The sequence below is a fragment of the Mastigoproctus giganteus genome, chromosome 13 (genome assembly GCF_048544385.1).
Source record: "Mastigoproctus giganteus isolate SK-2022 chromosome 13, ASM4854438v1, whole genome shotgun sequence".
Taxonomy (NCBI): domain Eukaryota; kingdom Metazoa; phylum Arthropoda; class Arachnida; order Uropygi; family Thelyphonidae; genus Mastigoproctus; species Mastigoproctus giganteus.
Genome location: NC_143587.1, coordinates 113617009 through 113642300, shown reverse-complemented (window position 1 = coordinate 113642300; position 25292 = coordinate 113617009). Strand labels below are relative to the sequence as shown.

The window sequence follows — 25292 nt, the reverse complement described above, 5'->3', positions numbered from 1 at the left end:
AAATGTTTAAAAATACAGAATGTTTAAATGTCAAGTAAATTTGGGACAAAGGCTTCATGCTAAAAGAGCTATACATATATCACTGAAATTTCCATATGGGTAAATGTTATGTATTTCAAGTAAATGTGTACTTTTCCATTTGGAACAGCATTTTTGGTGTTGAGGTACTAGTGCAATGTGAAATCAGTATATTTCATAGCAAAGTTTAGTTTGCTTGTAGCTACATACAAACTGAGGCTATTTCAGCACCTGTACAGTAATATTCTATAGTTCTCATAGTACGAGGTCTTTGCCCTAAACTTACTAGACTGTAAAACCTTCAGTAACACCAAGCATCTCATATAATGGATATATATATATATATCACCACTGGGTTGTCATGTCTTTCACTTAGGGTTCTTACTTACCCACAGTTGAGGAACCAAATAGTGCTGCAATGGACAATTGAATTGTTTAGCTAGAGCTTCAAGTACTGTAAGTTTTTCATTAAATTATTTAGCAATAGCTTATCATGCAGTACTCGCCTCTAAATCCGTAACTTAAGAAATTGAATTCATAGAAAGTGAAAAGAATTAACATTAAACTATTTAAAACATGCAATATTTTAAACTATTTAAAACTTGCCCTAAGGAAGAAAAGAAGTGCACAACGTTTTCCTAGGTTGTCATCTATAAAAGAATTGGAATAATATATTAAAAATCAAGAGCCTTGACAAGAGACTTTCAACATCATTATCAGTTGGTTTCATGGTACGAGAAGAAAGTAACAGACTCTATAGTGATCTCAATTCCCAGGATGCATCCATGTCACGTGAGGGAAATCTAACACGTGATAAGTGTCTCATATTGGCAAAAGGTTTGTCAGTAATTTAGCATTCAGCACTTTGTACAATGTGTTTTGTTGAAACCATTCAGTGGCTAAAGCTTTGTACTGTATTAATTTATAATTAGAGTTTAATCTGACTAGAGTTATTGCTGAATCTATTAAAGGAGTGATATTAATAATGAATGAATGAATGAATGAATTATTCATATAAAGTTATATGAATAATGATGAATCTCAAATAAACAGCAGTATTCTTTTTCTCCTTTGGAGTAGTGCATTTAATTGAGGTGCTAGTGCCAAGGCAATTTGTAATGGCGTGCCTTCGCAATTAAAAAAAAGAAAGAAGGGGAAAAAAAAGATTCATTTTATAGCAAACTTCATTCGCTCATAGATGCATATAGAGACTATTGCCCTCTCTCACAATGATAACATTGAGGCATGTTTGAGTCCCATCCTGACAAAAGCAACTTTTATGGGCTTCTTTTTCACAGTGGTCCAGTTAATCAGCCTTATAAAGAGTTGCATAGTTTGCACCTACAAATTCTAGTTTTAATTTTACAGAACAGAGAAACTGACCATAAATTTTTGTCTCATGGCCTTAGTTGCCTATCTTCAAAATTTAAAACAACCAACTCAACTGTGTGGATTTCCCAGACCATCTTATGAGTGTTCAGTTTTGTGCTACTGCGTAGCATTGCATCTGGCCACATAGTCATCTTTGTGATAGACCTGTTTCCTCAATAAGGATGAAAGGTACTTTTATCATTCTCCAAATATTCCTCATGTATGAGTTCTTGTGACTTTGAGGATCGGACGCTACTTTGAAATTTCCCCCTTTTTTATTGGAAACTCCTTTAGGTGGACAGTGCACTATTGCATATATCATCAGGATTGGCATTGTGAATAGCACATCTGTGTGATGGACAGCATTTAGTATTTGCCATATGTGTGGCAGCATACCTGTTAGTTGGCTGAAGATGACATGCGAGAATATAGTTTTTCAGTTTCCATTTTAGTGTTGTCAGATGTAATATTTTTTTCCTTAGTGTTGTACATTGTAACAACGAGAGAATAGGTGACATTATTCTCTTATTGATCTGAATGTTAAATACTTGATATTCTTTAGTTAAGCACTTTTTTTTTTTTTTTGAATTGCAGAGGTTACGTGATCAGATCAAAACATGGATGGCATCTAGTGAAATCAAGGATAAGCGAACACTTTTGGAAAACAGGAAGCTGATAGAAACTGTGAGTTTTTTTTTTTTTTTTTATGTTCAAAATTTAATTTAAAGAAAAAACAGTATTATTGAAACTTTTTTTTAAAATTTAAATACCATGTATCAAATGTACACTACCATATTATACATTGCTAAATAAAATTAGTGAATATATTCAAGACCGGCCTCATTCTGCAACAAAAGTCAAAGTTCTCATGCATTAATTGAAACTAATAATCAGTTTAATGAAGGAATCACATGTGTGGAAACTAATGGATTCAATAACATATGAATAAAAATGAGGTAAAATATAAAGATGGATTTCTTTTTTGGTGTATATGGTCTTCCTACTGCCGCTATGTCACCTTTTTCTTGTATCTCCATGTTATTGAATCAATCAGATTGTTCAGGAGGTATTGGGAGATTGCTGACCATTTGTTGAGTGAACCACACTTTTCCAAGTTTTTAGCATCTTTTCCAAGTGTCAGCCAGGTTAAGGTAGCAGAGCAAGGTGGTCTATCTGTGTACTCAATGCCCTCCTCATACAGAGTGTTGTCAGCCACATGTGTCCTGTGAGTAGTCCTCATTTAGAGCCATAGAATAGTTAAGTTACATACTGTATAATCAAACCCAACCTGCTATAGCTAGGTTTTCAAGGAACATGATTTTTGTCAGTATAGTACACAAGTGGTGAAAAACAAAACCCCAAGGTCCCATTTTTCAATGTTTGACCATTGTATGTCACCATATTACACAGTGGTGCATGTAATTTAATAACTTAATGTGTATATACTTTCTGCCATGCCCTGTATGCATTAAGAATAAATAGCCCACATCCATTTTTTAGGGGCACATGCATATGTGTGCCTATTGTCTTCATGTCTCTGTGTCTGTACACATGTAATGGAGGTCGGAACAATATGGCCTTAGTTGCTAATGCTCCTAAAAACCAAATAACAAACAAACATGTAATAGAGGGACTCCCATTGGATGGATTTTCATGATATTTTACATTTGGGTCTTTTAAAAATATTTGTTGAGCTATTCCAAATTTCATTAAGATCAGAAAAATAGCAATCTGGCAATTATTATTTCTTTTTAACATACAGTTTGTATGGATAAAGGAAATTCTTAGATTAAATGTAGTTTAATGTAGTATTGTTAGCTTTATGCAGTCTGTGCATGCTTAACACACTGTACATTAACTAGTTATATCTACCAGTCAAGTTTAGCAAGAGGTAACCAAATATGATAATTGCCAAAAGAAACAAATTAAAATTTAATTTCTATATGAAAAATTATTAAATTTAGATTTTGGAGGTGCATTTTAAATTTTCATTATGTATATAAGGTTATTGTTGTTATTGGTTTTTTGGTTCATCATCATCTTGGGCCATATTGCATTGGTGTTATGTCACAAGTGTCAGTTCATGGGTCAATTTGTGCAGGCTGAGAAACTTTCAAGGAAACCCTACTCCCACTGTCTAGTCTAACTACAGTCCTAACTGAAGAGACTTTCCAGAATTCCTACCATCTTTTACAGAAATCAAATGCCAAATTCCCCAAATGGGTGAAAAGTGATGAAAAGCTACACTTGTTTTTCACTGCGGTGAAAAGTGGTGAAAAACTGTTATTTATTTAAACTACTACTTGGTTTTACAAGTGATAATTTAAATAAACTTGAAGAAAAATTAGACAGATTATTAGAGGAGATGGACAGGCAATGTGAGAATTTTTTCCATTCCTGATGCCTTATAAGCTTGCTTCTGTGCATCATTTCCCACTACTAATACTGGTTCTAGTATAATTTATAATTGTGAACATTTTACTATCCCCTCTAAATCACCAATTAAGTAAACCTCTGTAGTACACATGTATGAAGTATTTCCTCATATTGCTGACCTTATTACATAGGTGTACTGCCCGTCTTTTGAGTTTCTTTCAATCATAGTCTCCATACTTGGACATTATTCCATATGCAGTCTTACAATTACCTTATACAGTGGGATTATGACCTTTCTACAAGAAAATGTTTGAAAAATCTTTGATAGGACATCATGGGCCCTCCTTGCCACTTGTCTACACTGTATGGAGAATGTCACATCTGCCCATGTTATAATCCCATACATTTCTTTCAAATGTATGGGATTATAACATGGGCAGATTCTTTCTGCTGTTGATGGGTTGCTATTCCCCAAGTGTAAGAACTTGCATTTTGCTACATTAAAACATAGTTGCCAATTTGCTGACTATCCTTGAAGTCTGTCCAAGTTGCCATGGAGCCATTGCTTGCTACTGATCATTAATAGCTCTTCTGATGTTTGTTTGTTATTTGGTTTTTAGGAGCATTAGCAACTAAGGCCATATTGCCCCGGGTATATGCGGTGGTCATTCCCTGACCTTTCCGCATCCTCCGTATTTGGTGGTCACGGGCTTGAACCCCGGTCTAATCAAGAAGCGTGTGTTATGCACTGCTATTCCTGCCCACCTGGTTACAGAGGTGCCAGCTCTTCTGATCTTGATGTAATTTGCAAATTTTTGTATCAAGCTTTATCCCTTCATAGTTGTCATTTATATCAGAAACTACAGTTCTTCCTGGTATTGATCCTTGAGGACTCCACTTCTAACATTAACCAAATCTGAAGAGTAACTATTATTTGCAACCCTCTATCTCCCTGCCACAATCCCAGCATGCTCTGGCTTATACAGTAACCTCTTGTACATCACTGAGTCAAATGCTATGCTGAAATCCAAATGAGCATGTTGAAATTATTTTCTATGTCCAGCTCATGAGTGACTGTCAAAATAGCTAACCAAGTTAGTTAAACAAGACTTTCTCTTTACAAAACAATGTTTTTCAGAATACCATCTATATACAGGGTCATTATAAAGTCCTTGTGCAGTTATAAATTTTCATAATTTCTGTTCCATACATGATAAAATCAATCTGTTTACATATGTTTTACATATGTTTATTCTTGAGATTGTTAATTCTAAACATGCTCACTATCATTACATATACAAACTGAGATACAATTCCAAAGTTCTACAAATACGTTTTGCAGTTGATTTTCAGTAATAACCTGAATCATATTAATTATCCTAGTCTGAAGATCATCTAAAGAGTGAAGTTTTGTTGAACAAACAGTAGTCTTAACCTGTCCACATAGAAAAAAAAAAAAAAATCCAATGCACTCAAATCTGGTGAACATGGTGGCCAAGATATCGGTCCACCTCTTCCAATCCATCTTAGGAAAATTTTCATTCAGAAACTGCCTAACACTGAGAGCGAAGTGACAAGGTAGCACTCTATCACCTATAAGTCCTAAACATGTTAGTTCAGGAATAAACTAATTCTGCAGCATTTCCAAATAACACTCACTATTAACAACCCATCCTTGCTTTCCAGATCGTGGTTTATCATTAACGGAACTTGTTTCTTTAAACTTTTTCATCCAGTTAGTTATGGAATTCCTGTGTGGTGCATTTTTGTTGTAATGGGTTCTAAATATTTTTTGTACTGCAATTACAGACTTTAACTCAGCCAACCACAGCACACAATTTACTTTCTCTTCTATTGAAGCCATTTGGTCAAGCCTAATTCTACAAAAAAAAAAAAAAAAAAAAAAGGAATAATAATAAAATTTTTGCTGAACTACCATAAAATAAATGACTCACTTTTGGTACATACTAAACTTGACTAAATTACATTTCTAACATTTTTTACAGATTGATTTTTTCATGTGTTAATGGAAGTTATGAAAATTTAACACTGAACAAGGACTTTATAATGACCCTGTATATATAATGTATAGATAAATAATAACTGCTGAGAAAAGAAAAAAAAAAGTAGTATAATTCAAAAAATAATAATAATAAATAACACTATATAGAAATAAATAAATACTTATAAAAATTATATTGTCATATATTGCACAATCCTGGCATCTCTTCAAATTTCAATCACTGGAATTGCACAACAAGATGACTATATAGTGTCCTCTGTTTCTAACATAAAGTATGTGCCATGGCAAAGTAAAATTAATGAATAGCATTAAGGGAAAGAGAGGAAGAGTTTAAAAAAAAATTAAGACAACGAAGTAAAAATGTAAGTGAAAATAAGGGTATAAGGATATAATATCCTTATGAAAAAGGTATATATAGAGAGCTAGCATGTAATTTACAGTTGACATGATGACAGAGGAACAAAACCAAAATATATACAGCAATACTCCACATAGCACTGATAATTGGTACTGAACCTATTCCGTGTTATGTGAAACTGTGCTGATTAAAGTGTAATTATTAGCATTAGTAGAGGCATATGATGCAAGAAAGCAAGCTTATGCAGTATCAGCCAAAAAAAAAAAAAAACACCACTCCCTCTGTTCGTTCCAAATACCTGTCCAGTTCAGCCTTAAATTTATTTAGGCTATCAACTTCCACAACAAAAGATGGACGTCTGTTCCACCAATCAACTACCCACTAGCTAAAGGCAAATTTCTGCGCATCTAATCTACAACTATCTTTCCTCAATTTGAATTTATGCCCCCTCAGGTTCTTAATCTGAGCAAGCGGAAGAATCCCATCAGCATTCAGCATGCTCAACCCATTCAAGGCCTTATACACCTCAATCAGATCACCTCGCAGATGCCTACTCTCCAGGCACTGCAATTTGCAGAACTTAGCCTTTCTTCATAAGAGCAATTCTTTGTTCCAGCAACTCTAAATCCTTCCTAAAATGAGGCCTCCAGACCTGTACACAGTATTCTAGGTGTGGCCTGACCATTGCCTTGTATAACAGGATAATCACCTCCCTGTCCCTGCTAGCAAAATTCCTATATATCATATACAAGACTCCATGACCTGCCCTGGCAGCCCTTCTGCAGTGCTCAGCAGACTTCATATTTATGCTGGACAATTACCCCCAGGTCTTTTTCACTTTCCACTTCCTTGAGAGTAGTACCACACAGTTGGTACGTTTCTCTTCGGTTATTGCACCCATATGCAGTACTTTGCATTTATCAGTGTTAAACTTCAGTTGCCACTTCTCAGCCTATTTGTCCAACTTATCTAGATACAGTTGGAGTAGCATACTTTCTTTACTGTTGTTAACAACCCTGCCAACCTTCGTATCATCTGCAAACATAGACATTAAACCTGATATACCTTCATCAATATCATTGATAAATATACAAAACAACAATGGGCCCAACACTGAACACTAGGGAAGTCCACTAATAACATTTGTCCACAAAGAGCAGTGTCCATTGATTACCACTGTCTGTCGCCTCAGTCACTCACCCATCCCTTTATCCATTATAGCAACCTACCCTTAATGCCATACCTCTCCAATTTGTTCAGCAGTCTTCCATGTGCAACAGTATCAAAATATTTCCTGAAATCCAAGTATATGATATCAAAATGATTTTTGGCATTCAGTTGCTTTGTGACACATCAAAGTATCCAATCAAATTGGTCAGACAAGGCCTCCCTTTAACAAACTCATGCTGTGTCTTAACTATTACTGCAGTCTTGTCTAGATGATCCTGCAATACTTCTTTAACCAGTGACTCCATTATATTCCCCGGAACACACATTAAACTAACAGGTCTATAGTTACTTGTGTCACCTTTTGAACCCCCTTTGTGAATTGGTGATACATTTGCACATCTCCAGTCCACGGGGACCTCCCCTGAGTCCAAGGAAGCTCTCATAATTATGGCTAAAGGTTTGCTTACTTCCTTTGCTGCCTCCTTTAATATCACTGGATAGATTCCATCCACCCCATGTGCCTCCCTTATGTTTAAATTCAACAATTTCTCCTCCACTTTGCTCTCAGTTATTACAAAATCACTCAGCTCCTGTTATAGTTTGATAAACTTCTGGCATTCCCCTCATTGAATAACTCCTCATGCGTAAATGTAAATGTAAAATACTCATTCAGTTTATCAGCTACCTGAGTGTGATCATCAATAGTCAAACCATCTATATTAAGTGGTCCAATCTGATTCATCCCTTTCCTTCTAGAGTTTACATAAGTAAAGAACTCTTTGCTGTTTTTCTTTGAATCCTTTGCCAAAAATTTCTTATAATCTGCCTTCGCCTGCCTAACTTCCTTTGTGACTTGATTACAGACTAGCTTATGTCTGCCATAGGCTTCTGTGTCACCTGATACTTTGTGTCCCATACATTTTTATTATATGCCATGAGATCATTAGTTAGAATGAAAAGCCTTGTAGCCTCCACAATTAAGTCTCTGAAGGCCTCCCATTTAGAATTCAATGTTGGTAACATTATCAGTTGATCCCACTTTACAGAATTTAAAAACTGTCTGAGACTAAAGATGGCAGTTACATCTTTAAGTAATTCCCACATCAGTACATTGTGATCATGTCACCCAGTGGTTCCTTTATCTGCAAATTCTTAATGCATGAATAATCATTGCTGATAATCAGATCAAGAGTATTACTCCCTGGTAGCCTCCCGAACATGTTGCTGTAAAAAACAGTAATCCAATAAATCCACAAAAGTCTTGCTAGTATGCGAGTGACCAACCCTCAAGTTCCAGTCAATATCTGAAAAGTTAAAATCCCTCATTATAAGACATTCTGATTTACTGGCCCACTCTATTTCTCTGCACAGTTTCTCATTATACTCGTCAGATTCATTAGGCCTATAACACACACCTACTCTCATTTTTCCTTTTCCAGTGCTTATGTCACACCAAATAGACTCAACATTGCATTGTCCACCAACATCAATTGGATGCACTTCCTTTGATTTTATGTGCTTCTTAACTAACAGCATAACCCCTCCTCCCTTCCTGTTCTGTCTATCCTTTCTGTACACATTGTACTCCCAAAATTCCAATTCTGCACTGCTTATGTCTGTGTGACACTACGTCTCTGATATTCCAACAATATCTGCCTTTGATGTCTTGACTAGCACTTCAAGCTCATTAAGTTTATTAACTACACTCCTTGCATTGGTGTACATGCAAGTATACATGCACCTGTTTCTATAATGAGTTTTAATTGAATGCGTACCAGAGAAACAGTCTATAAACAATTTGCACTTGATGGCCAATTAAAAGGATGTGAAATAAATAAAATAAATTTAATAATGAAAAGGTAACATCATGAGAGATGAGAAAAAAGCTTTAAAAAAAAGGTGGTTAGTTATTTAGGTATTTCAATAATGAAGTCTGGTGAAGTTGTCTCTTCTTTTTTTCGTTGTACAAGTCTTTGTAGCATCGAATCCCATCTTGTAAAATTTGCTGTAACTTGATGCTGTGTTCAACATTTGGATCTCCGTTCATAATCGCCTCGCAGGCCATGTCTATGACCCTGAAAAACTTTCTCCAGTTCTTCTGTCGAAAATTCTTTTGGTGGCACTTTAGTGTTATCCACTTCTGCATATACAGTTTGCTTGTCAATTTCAAGAAGAATTGCATCATCTAAGGCACTTGCATATGAGTAAATGCAGTCATGTACTTTGGCAGTGTTCAAAGTTTTGAATCCCAAGTCTTTTGCAATCTTCAACAATTGTCTGAACTTGCAATTCAAAACCAGTGAAATCATTTACCAAATGGGACAAAACATTCTGCCAAACAGAACACATGTTGTTGGCAGTGATTTCTATCCAAGATGCTGATATATTTTCAATCATATTTAAAGGGGTAAAAAATAAATTGCGAAATGAAAAGTTTGAAAAGCTATCATGTTGTCTCGTCGGGATAAAATTAAGAATACTGAACACTGTTGCACGTTGCAGCTGACTGCCTGAGGGGAGCTATTGTCATGTGTGCATGGTAGACAATAGAGTTGCATTGCAGCATATATGTACTGTACCTAGGCTACCACAACGTAGCACATATGTATAGTACCTGTCTAGGCTATTGAATGAGTTTTAATATGTACAGTAAATTTTTGACTTAAACTTAATTTAAAACCATGTTATAGTGAAACCCATGCTGTTTGAAACCATGCTGAGGTAGGTATTGCTGTATATATATATATATATCTCCAAGTATGAAAGAGCAAATAGTAAATGATATAATAAATATAAATATTATAATAAATATTAAATAGTTACATAACCAATTAATGCCATCTAAGACGATTAAACATTACATCGGTCTGTATAAATATGAATATGAGTTAAGTTAATAGTGGTAAGAATTTTTAAAGGTAAAATATGATATACTAGTTTATCAGGTAAACCAAAAACCATATCGGGTAACCAACATGACCTGGAAAAAAAAAATTGATATACTAGCTTATCAGGTAAACCAAAAACCATATCGGGTACCCAACGTGACCTGGAAAAAAATATAAATATATGCCATGACATAAGCAATAAATTATAAAAATATATAAAAAAATACCATTAAAATGTTAATTATGGCAATAAGATACATTGAAAGGGACTTTTTCGAGGGCTAACCCTTTCAATGTATCAACCATAATTAACGAGCTATCCATTTCTGTAGTCATCGTCCAGCATAACTATGTCCAAATATATGTAAAATAGTAAGATAGAGCCAAAAAGTAGTGACGAGAATAAAATTATGTTGATTAATCCCAAATTTAGCAGTAAGCTGGCAAGATGACTGTTAGCCCGACGGATAGCCAAAATTTAAATTTAAATTAGAGAATGAGCTATAATTATTATTAAGCATATGTGCGTAGTTGATAGTAAATGCAGTCACGGTAGTCTAGGCAAAAGTAACAGTGGAAGCTAGCGCTAACAAAGGCGAACGGAAAAAGGTGGAAGGATAGATATAGTACCTCAATCCCCCTCGAATACTCTAATAGTTCATGAGGTATGAATACATAGGGATAAGAAAGTGAAAGTTAAACAGAAAAGAAAAAGTAAAATAATTAACATAGGATGCAACCTTATAGTAAGGTATCCTGGTTATGGCAGGCAATGCACAGATGTATAGAATGCGTTAAGATTAAAATAAGAATGCTTACCACCGTATAGCCAAAATACTAAAAAACCATGTGTATTAGCACGTGTAGCATATATAACTACCGATCGTAGCCCCCCCTAGGAAATGTAATAGCTAAGCTAAGTGCTAAATTAAGTATAATTACATGTAGCGCCCTCTGCAGTTTTTTATATACTGCATAATATTACACATAGAAAGGCCGTCAAATAAGTATCTCTCGAAGTCACAGTAGAAGTTAACAGAATAAGTTCCTACCCATAGAGCAAATATAGGTACGACGTTTTTAATGCGTGTGAGCTATATGCAACTTACTCCATGGGCAGTGCCTACTATTTACATAATTACATATCCAACAAAATTTATCTAAGCCAAAGAAACACCTACGAAAATTTACAAAGGCTATGTTATATTAGCGCCTGTTTAGGACTTTATCTATAATACTCTGCTTTAAGGTTATAATGCCCCTTGTTGTTTGCTATCAATATGGCTTTATAAAGATATCGTGTAATAATGTGGTGTGGGAAGCAATTTTTTAATAACTTGGATCTGAATTCAATGAGTGTATCTATAATATAATCAGTCTGGTTACATATGTATAATCTTCTGATACTTTGTGCGATTATGATATTGTATTTTATTTTAAATATCATATTTATTTTAATTATCAGATAAATATATATATATATATATATATGTGTGTGTGTGTGTGTATGTATATATATATATATATATACATACACACATACACACACACATATATACATACAGCGCACAGCACAGCAGACTCGATTTACCGGGATCGGATTAACCAGAACAGTTCAAGACTCCAAATTTAAAAAAAAAAAAAAAAAAACCCACCAGAAATCATAAAATTCAAATAATAACTAGAATAGGTATAAACAGATGCTTTGCAAGTGGTAAATAAGCGACGTGAAGCGGCACTATAAGTCGTCATCGAGAGATAATGTACCTATCAACTTGCAACCCTCACTGTCTTCACACCTGCCACTCAAAAAAAAAAAAAAAAAAAAAAAAGAGAGAGAGAGAGAGAGAGAGAGAGAGAGAAGAAATGTTTAGTGTGTTGTGTCGATTCTTGGGTTTCGTTGCACAGCAAAAAGACAAATTTTGTTTTGCTATTTATGTCAGGGATGTCAATTTTTTTTTTTTTCTATAGTAAATATTTTTTTTGTTTAGAAATTGCAAAAATGATTGGTAAGCACAAAAGAGTTGTGCTTTCAGTTAAACAAAAACTTGAAATTATTCAAAAGTTTGAAAACGGTGCATCCATTAAATCTTTAACGAACCATTATAATGTTGGTGACCAAACCACATGCAACATTATAAAAAAATGAAGGGATGCTATTTGATTTAAAATGGACATTGTAAAAAATAAAGGGAAACATTGTATTGGACACGCGAGTAGTGCATGGTAAGTTTTTTCATTTTTTATCTATCGCCATACTTTTTTTAAGTTGCTGAACATTTTTCGATGCAGCAAGTCCCCGACTTATGCAACTTCGGACTTACATAAAAATTTTTTCACCGAATTTTTTTTTTTTTAAGATTGTAAAATTTAAAACAAACAAACAAAAAAAATAATAAGTAAAAAAGCAATTAGTAATGACAATCACGGCACACACAAATTTTGGACTTACGTAAATTTTTTCACCCAATTTTTTTTCTTTTTTTCTTTAGGATTGTAAAATTTAAAACAAACAAAAAATAATAATAAGCAATCAATAACGATGATCATGGCATGCACAAATTGCAAAAGTGAGATATGGAGTAGCAAGCAAAAAAATAGGAAAGAGAAGAAATTTATTTATGTTTTTTTTATATGACTGAAGATTTCGGTGAAGGAGACACACATTTTACCATAATAACGTAAAAACCACAGAATTCCAGCTATTGGTATTATCACAAATGCAATAAGATCGAGTTTACTACTCGTTTATAATTAGATGTATTAACAGAAAACCCCAGTAACCCGGAAAGTGCAAATTGTTTTTATTGTTTTATGGTAGTGACCTCCAGAAATGTGCTTTAGTAAAATGTGAGCTTGTGTGGGGTTTTTGAGTTTTTGCCTTAACCCTCTGAAGTTCTTTACAGAAAATTTTTCATTTTGACCATTATCATGGTGTCGACTAAGAGAATAAGTGACAGCGCTACAAGTAAATCTACCAACAAAAGGAAAGCGATCAATTTGGATTAGAAAATTAAAATAATAAGGATGTATGAAAATGGTCAAACATTAACAAGTATCACGTCGAATTCAGATTTGTCAATAATAATTAGTAGCAATATGTTATTATTCATTATCGAATTATGCACAACTCTACTTATGTAAGAAGTCCTGTAACGTATCTCTTACGTATGTTGGGGACTTCTGTATTTTTAGATTAACCAGGAAATCGATTATCCGGGATTTTTTTTTTTTTACCATCTATCCTGGAAAATCAAGAGTCTACTGTATATGTAGCTGAAAAACTAAATTAAAACAGAGAACTATAAATGTAGGATAAAGTCTAAAGTAGCAAGCAACCAGTGGTGGAAAAAGTGGAAAAAGCACATGGAAGTAATAACAGTAAATAATGTAGCAAATGAAATTTGCTATATTATTGAAATGCACATTACTGAGATAAAAGCAAATGAAAAATAGAGAAATTATTTAGAATGTGGTAAATAGAATGTGTAGATAGGACATTGAAATAGATAATTAAAACTAAAGATAATATGGACTGAATGGATATAGTAGTGAACTTACCTAATATGAAAGAAACTAATAGTATGACAGGAACAAGTTTATGGTTCTTTATCTTGTTCCAGTCATACTATTAGTTTCTTTCATATTAGGTATGTTCACTACTATAACTATTCCATTTTAGTTTTATCTGTTTCGTGTCTTATTTAGACATTCTATTTACCACACTCTACATAATTTTTCTTTTTCGCACAGCTATTGTGTCATTACATAATAAATGTGATAATTTGTCATTTATTTCTATGACAAAATAATTCATACTCCATTCAGCTTTAAAAGCACGACATTCGAAGTCCACTTTTCTCTTCATATTTGGTCTTGAGGGTGACATGGAAACGGTGGGTAATAAATAAAAGGAAAAAAAAAAAAAAAAAAAAAAAAAGATCGCAGAGCTCCATGACAGACAATACCACATGTGCCGCTAAAGCAAAACTGAGAGAAATACTGGCAACACTTGTTCTACGGTATACGACAGAATGCGAATGTGCGACGCCAGTAGTATGCGGTCATTATTCTCAACTCGGCTATTAGCGCGTAATTTGATTTATTTTTAATTTTTTTCCATGTAAAAAAAACAATATTAACCTGCGAGCCGGATTTGGCCCGCGGGCCGTAGTTTGCCGACCCCTGCTCTAAAAGCTTTCCTCCTTACATCGTTTACTATTAATAATAATAACCTGTTCAGCCACAGGAAACAGTTTTTTGTTTCAGTTAGCTTGTAAAGGTTTTGTGATTCCTAAATATCACTGACTAGGTTTGTTTGTTTGTTTGGGAATTTTTTAGGTGCATCGGCATCTATAGCCATAGTGCACCAACTGACTAGGATAGCAACAGTAGCATATACATTGTAGTTTGTAACATGTGGGCTGCACTTTCAGGATAGATTTGGGAGCTGAAAACAGGTTTATAAACATGTCCTATTCTAAATAATTATGGTTCTAGGCCCATTTGAATTTTAAAACAATGAGTGAATAATAAATAAGAATAAATAGACATATGCATAGTAAAATTATTTATTACTAGATAAATGTTTGCGTATTCTTATTTTTATTTATTTTTTACCTTTGAAAACTATGGAAGCTATTATGCGAACTCTTCAGAATCTGACATCAGGTGTGTGTGTGTGTTCGCTCATTGTCGCCAGAAAATCAGCAAATGCCATTTAATTTTAGATATTTCAGTTGTCTCTAAGAAGAGCTTTCTTGTCTCCAAGTTTATAGAATTTCATTATTACTGCAGCTAAATTTTTGTTTTTAACTTGCAACTAATGAGCATGAAGAAAGCTTGCATTACACATCTTCTTTATATTGTGTGAGGAGCTTAAAGTATTTGCACTCTTTTGCTTATCTATATAAAAAATTGATGCTGTATAAGTTTGCTTTCTTGCAACATTTGCCACTACTAGTACTAATGCCATGTTTTGCTGATATGTGCTTTCTTAGTGCACTGCTGTAGATTAGTTATTCTGATACGACTAACTTAAATGCCACATAGGATTGCAGTCTAACACTCTTAGAAATGAACATTGTATACTGCATGTAAGCAATCTTGCATGTTTTTATTTGATTATTTCAGTGATTTTATATTGAAGGATAGGTGTAGATCTTTCTATTTCAGCATTATTTTCAGTTTAAGTGTAGTGATATATTATAACCTGTCAATTTGTGCCTACCTTAAGCTTCAAGTAATTAAGCCCATGACAGTTTTATTCTCAAAATTAATGGTACATTAGAGACATGAAAGACTTTGTCCAAGAATGTACATTAAATCCACAGCCAATGTGGATTTAATGTATATTCTTGGAACTTCTTCTGTAAGGGAAATATTGTTGCAATTGGTTGTCGCTAGTTGATACTGCCATTTAAGAAATTATATGCTCAGTTTTATTTATTTATTTTGCTTATTTTTTCAAATTCTTATAAGTATGAGCATATTTTCTCTTAAATGTAGTGTATTCTTACAAAATCAGTTTGCAGTTATTATTTTAATTAGCTTCAGAAAAAACTATTGTGCCCAAATCTACTTGTAATATAGTGGTATATTTCATCTTGATTTTTGATATGTACCTTTGTATATTCAGTGTGGAAGTGGTAGTTAATAGTCATCCCAAAATGACTTAAATATTTTTAGCTTAGGATACTACTAATACTCTTAGAAATGAATGTTGTATATCACATGCAAGGCATATTACATATTTTTATGTGATTATTTCTGTAATTTTACATTGAAGTATAAGTGTGGAATCTTTATGTTCTAGCAAATGGAGAGGTTTAAGGTGGTAGAAAGGGAAACTAAAACCAAAGCATACTCCAAAGAGGGTTTAGGTGCTGCACAAAAATTAGATCCTGCCCAAAAGGAAAAGGATGAGATTACAAACTGGTTAGCGGTAAGTATGTTCATCGTGCGGCCTCTCTTAACTTTTCCCATTTTTCTCTAAGATTTCAATCTTGTATTACTGAAATGTTGGCACATGCATTCTCTAACTTCCACTGAGACATGAAAAGAAATTATGAATATTTTTAATCTGCAAATAGATAGAGAATCAGCTGATATGTATGAAAGAATGAGTAGTATTTAAATGAAATACATTTTGAAGGAAATCTCTTGTAAATAACCATGTAAATGATTTTTGAGCAAAATAAAGTCCTAAGTATTGTATGAATGTATACATAACTGAAACATAAATTTAATAATTAAGTATACTTCATCACTAATTAACATGGCTTCATATAAGTTTGCTGAAAGCAGGAATAGCCTACCTTTCAGTCTGAGATAAAAAAAAAAAAAAAAAAAAAATCTGGGATAAAACAACTTAAACTGAAGAAAAGGAAGTGACCGTCTTTGACTGGGATAATAAGTCAGTCAAGGAACTTATTTTTTTGAAGTAGGTAACAGGCTGAAACCAGTAACAAGATTCACATGTTTAGAAATTTTTACTCTGGAGATCAAGGTCACAGACCCTAAACAGAATGATAAGGAAACAACTGAAAACTTGATAGATAAGTCACAATATGGCCTCTAAGATATGGATCTGTCATAAAACTGACACAACAGCCAACCATCTGTATGTTTGATTGGCGCCTCCGTAGCCAGGTGGGCAGGAGCAGCAGTGCATAGCACACGCTTCTTGATTAGACCGGGGTTCGAGCCCATTCCCACCAAATACGGAGGATGCGGAAAGGTCAGGAAATGACCACCGCAGGAGCAATATGGCCTTAGTTGCTAATGCTCCTAAAAAAAAAAAACAATAATAATAAGTATGTTTGACATTAGTGTTAGCAACATAATAATAATAAAATTCTTTATTAACATAAATTTTATACTTGGTTGTATACAAAATTGTATACTTGGTCCTTGAGGTTGTCACAGACATTCTCTCAGATATGCCAGACTGGAAGTCTAAAACGCTGATGGAACTGATGTTCGGGTGACATTCAAGTCAAGTAGGCGCCTCCGTTGCCAGGTGGGAAGGAGCAGCAGTGCGTAGCACACGCTTCTTGATTAGACCGGGGTTCGAGCCCGTCACCACCAAATACGGAGGATGCGAAAAGGTCAGGGAATGACCACCGCATATTCCGGAGCAATATGGCCTTAGTTGCTAATGCTCCCAAAAACCAAAATAACTAACTAACCATTCAATGGCTCCTGTGGTCTTCTGTCAAAAGGATGTCAGAAGGATTTTGACAAATCTTGATGCTAAGAAAGCTCCAGGTCCTGATGGTATTTCTCCACTTGTTCTCAAAACCTGTGATCTTGAACTTACTCCTGTTCTTTGCCGCCTCTTTTCACTTTCTAATTCTAACGGTGTTTTTCCTTCTGCTTGGAAATTTTCTCATATCCAGCCAGTTCCTAAAGAGAGTGAGAAATCCCTCCCATCCAATTATCGTTCCATTGCAATTACTTCTACTCTTTCTAAAGTAATGGAGAAATCAATTGACTGCCAACTCTTAAACTACCTAGAAACCTTCCGCCTGATCAAGGATCGCCAGTACGGATTCCGTCAGTGTCGATCCACTAGTGATATTCTGGCTTATGTTACCCATTTATGGACAAATTCAATGGAAAAGTTCGGTGAAACACAAGCAGTTGCTCTTGACATCTCAAAGGCTTTCGATTGTGTTTGGCATAAAGGTCTCCTAAACAAGCTTCCATCTTATGGTTTGCCAACTGTTTTTTGTAATTAGTTATCCAGTTTTCCTCTCTGATCGCTCATTGGGGGTGATGGTAGATGGCTCTCTGTCTTCTAACTTTTCCACTAATGCTGGTGTCCCCCAAGGTTCAGTTCTTTCCCCCACTCTTTTCCTTTTCTATATTAATGACCTTCTTCCATTGACTGAAAATCCTATCTATAGTTTTGCCAATGATAGCACATTGCATTTTGAGAAACCTTGCCCTGCTCAATCAGCTTCAACTTCTCGCATATCCGCTACCAATTCCTTAAATGCTGATCTCCAGGTAATTTTCCAGCGGGTCAAAAACAACTTAGTTGATTTCAATCCTTCTAAAACTCAGTCTTGTCTTATATCTCACAAAAAGGATTCTTCTGCTCCTATGCCTATCTTTGGTGACACTCCAATTTCTAGGTAAAATGATATCTCTCTTTTGGGAATTAACCTGACTTCCAATCTCTCTTGGCACAAGCACATTGCAAATATTGCTTCCTCTGCCTCTAAAAAACTTGGTTTTCTCTTTTGCTCTTGGCATTACTTTTCTTCCAAACAGCTGTTCACTTTGTACAAATCCGCCCTACCATGGAATATTGTTCCGACATCTGGGGCGGTGCCCCGAAAAACAGTAAGTCTCATAGACTTACTATTTCTGTTGCATGCCTTTTCTACAGATACTTCCATGGGTATTGTTCTTCTGAATTGGCTTCTATAATTCCCGCTCTCTCTTTCAAAACAGTGTGAATGTGCCGCCACCAGCCAACATCCATTCACTGTCCAACTTCGAACTCACAGAACCAACTTTTCATCTTCCTTGTTTAGTTATTCAACTGCCGTTTTCTGGAACAACCTTCCTTCGTACTTATTTCCTGAAAATTACAGTCTACAGGTCAAGTCTAATGTTAACAAATATCTTCTTTCGTCTTCTCAACCTCCAACCCAAACACGGTTCTAAGTACTATAGGTTCTAATACCTCTCGTGTTTGGGGTTTTCATAAAAAAAAAAATACAATAGTGATTTCTTACACAGAAAGCCAGAGGAATCTTACAATACGTTGTTTATACAAGTGATTTCTTTTTATTAGAAAAAATAATAAAATAAAAAATAAAAACAAAAAATAATCAAAATCTAACAGTGAAATAGTAATTAAAACAAAGGACTACAAGTTGAGCATAACATGAAATGACATCGGCTAACTAAGACCAGCACTTACATAATTGTTCTTTACAAACAGAAAGATAGGCCAAGATGCCATAGCTATATGCCTTGTCAATAGATACAGGTTGATGTCAAGCGAGTTGAGTGTCCGAGTCACATTTGGGAAATTTCTCTTGAAATTCTGGAGCCTTGTGCACAAGGAGGGGGTACTGCAGAGATGTCTGCCCGGCAAATGCCAACCAACCGTGTTCCAGATGTTGCAAGGAAGCAAAGCTTATGAGGTTTGTTCAAACAGTATCCGGACTGCTATAATATAGTGACAGTAAGCATATTTGCAGGGTAGGAAACTAAATTTCCTTTGAAATTAGTAATTTTCTGAGGCAACAGCCCAACAATTTTGCCACACTTGGAATCACTTTTGAAAAGCTGATTTTTAAATCAAAGAAAGCTGAGGTGCCATATCATTCTCTGTTTTATTACTTATTAGTTTTTTGTTATCAGATCAATGTCCTTTTGTAGTTTTTCAGTCTAAGAGGGGTGGAGGCACATTGAGCCATAGTTATACCCATTGCATCTTTATTTGATCCTGGAATATGATGGATATGCTGTTTGCAGATTCAGATGCAGTTGCCAGTGCTCTTGGAGAAACATTTTCTAACATCTCTGCAAAGTCATCTTACTCCCCAGAGTTCCTAGTCCAGAAATTGAAGAAGGAAAATCATGCATTTAATATTGCATCAAAGGCCTTCAGTGTAATAATCAGCGATTTATTATAAAATAACTGAAAACTGCCCTCACTCTTACCAAGGCTAGTACTGTTTGACTAGGTGGTATCCATTATAAAATGATTAAGTATGTTCTGCCAAAATGTATGGATCATCTGCTCTTCCTGTATAACAGAATATTTCTTCTTTAAGAGCAGTTTCTGAAATCCTGGTTCAGAGCAGTCATCTTTGCTTTTGCTAAGCAAAAAAAAAGATCTTTTTAAGTTTCAGGCCACCATCATCCCATCACTCTGACTAGCAGTTTGTGCAGAATTCTGGAGACATGCTTCTCTTCTGTAGTATTTAAAAGCGAAAGACTTCTCTCCAGTATGCAGTGTGACTTCTGAAGAAACAGGTCCATGTTTGACCATTTAATTAGACTAAACATCTATCTGAGATGTTTTCTTAAAATGAGAACATATGGGTGTCCACTCCTATGATGTAAAAAAAAAAAGGAAAAAAAAAAAAAGAAAAAAAAAAAGCATATGATAGAATTGAGATTTTATTTTTTTTTAAGACCTTTATATTATTATATACCTTGGTATTGGAGGTCACTTCACAATTTTTAATTAAAAACCTTATCCTGTCATTCATTCCAAGTTCATGTTACCCCCCCCCCCTCTCCACAGTGAATTCCATCAACTTCCAGCTGTAAACAGGTCCCTTTACATTGATGACTAGCGTATTTTTCAGTTGTGCAACATGAAGTTCATTTAAAGACAACTGCAACAAGCAATTGATTGCCTCAACTCTTGGGCATTGAATAATGTAGCGATAGGTGTAATTCAGAGATTTCAAAGCTAAAAATAATCATTATTTTCGTTTCAAAATTCAATTGATAAAGAAACTTGGCTTGTTTAGGTTAGCAAAAAATGCAAACCCAAAATATAATTTTTGAACATTCCATTTCTCAGGTAGTCAGTTTTTATTTATTTATTTTTTTATTATTATTATTTTTTTATTTTGGTGCTAGACTGCATTAGGAAAGCAGCTAAAATAAATCTGGACTGCAGTATTGATTCAATGTGCATATTCTTCCATTGCATTACATCATTGGTGATTTTGAATAGATTACTAATCAGGGGATTATATCATTTGGATGGATTGCATCATTGGGGATTCAGAATGGATAATATTTTATGCATATTAACCTTTATAAATTTCAATCTAAATTTTACAGTTAAAATTAATTTATGCATATATTTGGGCCTTCAATCCAGTAGGACCATACATAAAATTAATTGCTGTACTGATAAGTTAGTGTCACCCTCTAGCAAGTGATTCAAAGTGGTAATGATTTGTAAATTTATGTAACGTGTAATGATTTGTAAATTTATGTAATGTGTACGTGCACGCGTGCACATACTGCCCTATCATTAATATCTGGACACCCTGCCATTGATTATATCCTACTATCAATACTTGTAGGCCTTCCAGATGACAGTAGTAAAATTGTAAATGCAACATGCTGTGATTGATGGAATTAACAGACTTCCAGTGCACAATGATAATGGGTGCCACATAAGCAATCTGTCTATATTTGCCATTTCATCAGCACTGTAGATCCCCCATGTCCATGATTGGTAATGTGATCTGCAAATGAAAGTGGAATGATGCTGAAATCATCATGAAATAACCTGCTGGAAAAATCTTCAAAGTTGATGAAATGTGACACAGGAGAGCACCTGCAAAGAATTGTCTGCTTGCAAAACAGATTAACACTGTTGCAGCACACAGACAAGCCACAGTTAAATGATTGGAATATGTGTCAGCATTATGATTTGGATTACCATTGTTCTGAATTTGTCCGCAAGCTACTAATCATCCCACCTAATTCTGGGTGCTGTCTAGTTTGGTACGAGGCTAGCTGCTGTTCTTGGACTGTAGACCAGTGGAAAGCTGTGTCCTGGGGTAACATCTTTCTACTGTTACCCAGGGGCACAGGTAATGGTATACAGTCTACCAGTGTGATGGTCATGCCGTGGATGCCCAGAAAAAGCTACCTGTTGTTGCCCTGACAGTGAAGTTTGGGGGAGGCAGCATGGTGTGGTACTATTTTTCGTGGTTTGGCATGGGATCATTGGTTGTTTTGGATCAAACCACGAATGCTGAGGTCTGTCTAATGTTCTGGACAATAATGTTTACCTATATTGTGCCAGGACATGGGTGAAGGCCCCTGTCTGTATTTGCAGGACAACGTTCTGTCATACTGCTCACATTTTGATGGACTGGTTTGAGGAATTAAGCGTCAGAAAAGTTGGACTGGCCAGCCTGGCACTCTAACTTCAATCCTATAGAGAACCTCTAGGATGAATTGGATCATCAGGTATATGTGGAGGGATACTACCCCCTCCCCAAAAAGCAAAGCTGAACTAGTTGCTGCGTTGAAGGCTGAAGATTTCAGCACGTGTTATTAGTTTTTCTGTAAATAAAGATTATTTTTATAGATGCTGATGTCTAGATATTAATGGTAGGGCATTGTGTGTAGGTGTAAAATTCATAAAACACTTATATAGTGAAACTTAAAAGAAAGAAAGAAAAAAAACAGTGCTGTTACACAATTCAGTTTGTACATATAAAAAAACAAGTGTGGGGATAGATATATATCATTTCCTTCAAAAAAAAAAAAAAAATCTACCAATAGACTGCATAGATAATTTTGATCAGTAGTCCATTAGGATTTCTGTATCCACAAATCCACAAATATAGGATATTCACCAAACAGAAAATTGCACTGTACAGTGGATGGCAGCATAACTGTATTCCAGATACAGTCTAATCATCAGTTATAAATTAATCAGTAAAATTTATTAATCTTATTAAATTTCATTGTCAATTAAATTGTACTTAAACGGAATCATGACCCAGACTAGAGCAGCAAAGAAACTCTCACAGATTAGCCAGAGTGCTGTGGCTTGGGGGAGAACCAAAGGGGAGGATTCTCCAACACATCACAATCTAAAAAAAATGCGCAAAATGTGAAATATTTGCAGACTTGTCTTGAACAGGATGTGATCTAGCCAAGGAGGATGTCTTCATGTGTGCTAGGGACTATGAGGAAATTAGGTGCCGACACCTCAAACTCTCATAGACACCCATCAGAATGCCCAGCGTTCTGATGGACATCTATGAGAGTTTGAAGTGTAGGGTGGATGCCCTCGAGGAAATTAATAAGAGGGGCCCATCACGCTCTCAGCTGCCTAACTCAACGCCACAGCTCACTCCTATGCATCAGACAACACAGCAGCAGTCTCAGAGGTACTACACTCAGGTAGGTGGAGAATGAAAAAAGATCTGGGGATAATTGTGTAGTTAGATATGAAGTTCTCTGAGCAGTGCAGATGGGGTGCCAGAGCAGGTCATGGAGTTTTGTCAGTGATATATGGGAATTTTGCTAGCAGTGACAAGAGGTGGTTATCCCCTTGTATAAGGCTGTGATCAGGCCACACCTTGAGTACTGTATACAGGTCTCGAGGCCTCATTTTAGGAAGGATGTAGAGTTGCTAGAACGAGTACAGAGATGGGCAACAAGATTGGTGAGAGGAACAAAGGGATTCTCTTACAAGAAGCTTAAATTCTGTCAGTTGCAGCATCTGGAGACTAGGCACCTGCGATGTGATCTGAATGAGGTGAACGTCTTGAATGGTTTGAGTAGGCTGAATGCTGATAGGATACTTCCACTTGCTGAGATTAAAAACCTGAGGGGGGCATAGATTCAAATTGAGGAAAGACAGTTGTAGAATAGATGTGCAGAAATTAGCCTTTATGCAGTGGGTAGTTAATTGCTGGAACAGACTTCCATCTGTTGTTGTGAAAGTTTGATAGCTAGATTGTATGTATAGCTTAGCTTAATAAGTTTGATAGCTTAAATTTGTTTTAGTTTGGTAGCTTAAATAAATTTAAGGCTAAACTCGACAAACATTTGGAGTGACTGGATGGGTGAAATTGGAAAGGTGGTTTTTTTTTTTTTTTTTTTTTGCTGATGTTCTGTAAGCTTGCTTTCTTGCATTATATGCCTCGACTAATGCTAATAACCACAAAACTTTATTCACGATGGAGTTTACAAATCTAGGCAGATGCAATGTATACTGTGGTTTGAGGAGCTACAGTCTTGTCACTGCTATGTGTAAATTTTGAATATGGTTTAAGAAGCCACAGAGTAGACCCACAGTTATACAGTGCAGTGATGTGGAAAATTCAAAAAGGATGCCTGTTTGTGCAATTAACTTGGCAGAGATGGTGTCTGAACAAAAGTGAGTGAAGGTTACGGTGCAGCTGGTTGTAAAAAGTTTTACGTAACGCCGGGGAAATCAATACGAGATACCAGTCCTGGGGTGAATGTGTCAAGGTCAACATAAAATGTTTCTAAGGATGAAACCATACAAATTATAGATTATACAGAAGCTGTTGGTTAACAACAACACCAAGAGAATGGAAAGTATGGAATTTTGTTGGTAAATTTCTCCATGATTGCTGTTTTGCAACTATGCTCCCATCAACTGTACCACACATTTTCTGATTGGTGAATAAAAACTTCAAGATATCCTCTATCACTTGGAAGTGGGTTCAGATTTGTATCATGCACAAAATCAAATATTTATGTAAATCTGCCAGGGAACAGTAATAGTATTCGCCGTATAGTTTAAGGAAGAAACAGGCTTTTGCTGTAATGGCAAAAAAAGAAAAAGGAAAACATTTTATTGCTTCCCTCCTCACCTCAATATAGATTCCTGTCCAGTAGACCTTTAAATTCTTTCAAAATGTAAGCCTCGAGTAACTGCAAGGACAACTTGATCCACCAATCAACGACTAGCTGGCTGAAACTAAACTTCCGCAACCTAATTTAAACCTCTTCCCCTGTAATTTGAATTTATGACCTCTACTCCTCCAATTCTCTATAACAACGACAATTCCACCTTCATTCATTTTACTAATCCCTCTCGGAGCCGTATTAACCTCAATCCCCCCTATTCACGTAATAACATTCTAGTTTTGAAAAGGAGATTTGTGTATACCCTTATACAGTCAGTATGCCTATGTATTCAATAAAAACACTATGTGGTGCTTGAAATTTACTTTCATAATTACTTTAACAACAGCTGTTTCCAGTTTTTTGACTGAGGAATGATGCCAATTTTCTTGTGTCGTTACTTACACTTTCACATGGCAGTGAGAAATGGTAGTTGTTTAAGTTGCTATATCTGAAGTTTGTTCTTGTATGCAGGTTTTCCCTTGGAATACTGGTTGAAATTCCTTTAGGCATTACATTGATTTGTAAAGGGCATTGTATTCTATTAAATTAAAACGAAATTCTATGTGAGAAAAAATGGTGAATACAGACTAAAACTAGTAAGTGATCTAATTATCCATAATGAAAATGAAATGCTCTAAATAAAGCCATTTATATATTTTATATATTAATTTTTGCTAAAAGTTTATTA

General features: G+C 35.1%; 1 protein-coding gene across 2 annotated transcripts in view; it reads left to right on the top strand.

Annotated features, from left to right (window-relative positions):
- The window catches only part of LOC150076374 (CCR4-NOT transcription complex subunit 3-like), a 370933-nt gene that overhangs the window by 154737 nt on the left and 190904 nt on the right, over positions 1-25292 (top strand). For both annotated transcript variants that reach the window (XM_090387831.1, XM_090387830.1), the window contains exons 4-5: positions 1984-2073; positions 16020-16148. In XM_090387831.1, the coding sequence (XP_090243957.1) occupies positions 1984-2073; positions 16020-16148 (219 nt within the window). The remainder of the gene's footprint in view (positions 1-1983; positions 2074-16019; positions 16149-25292) is intronic.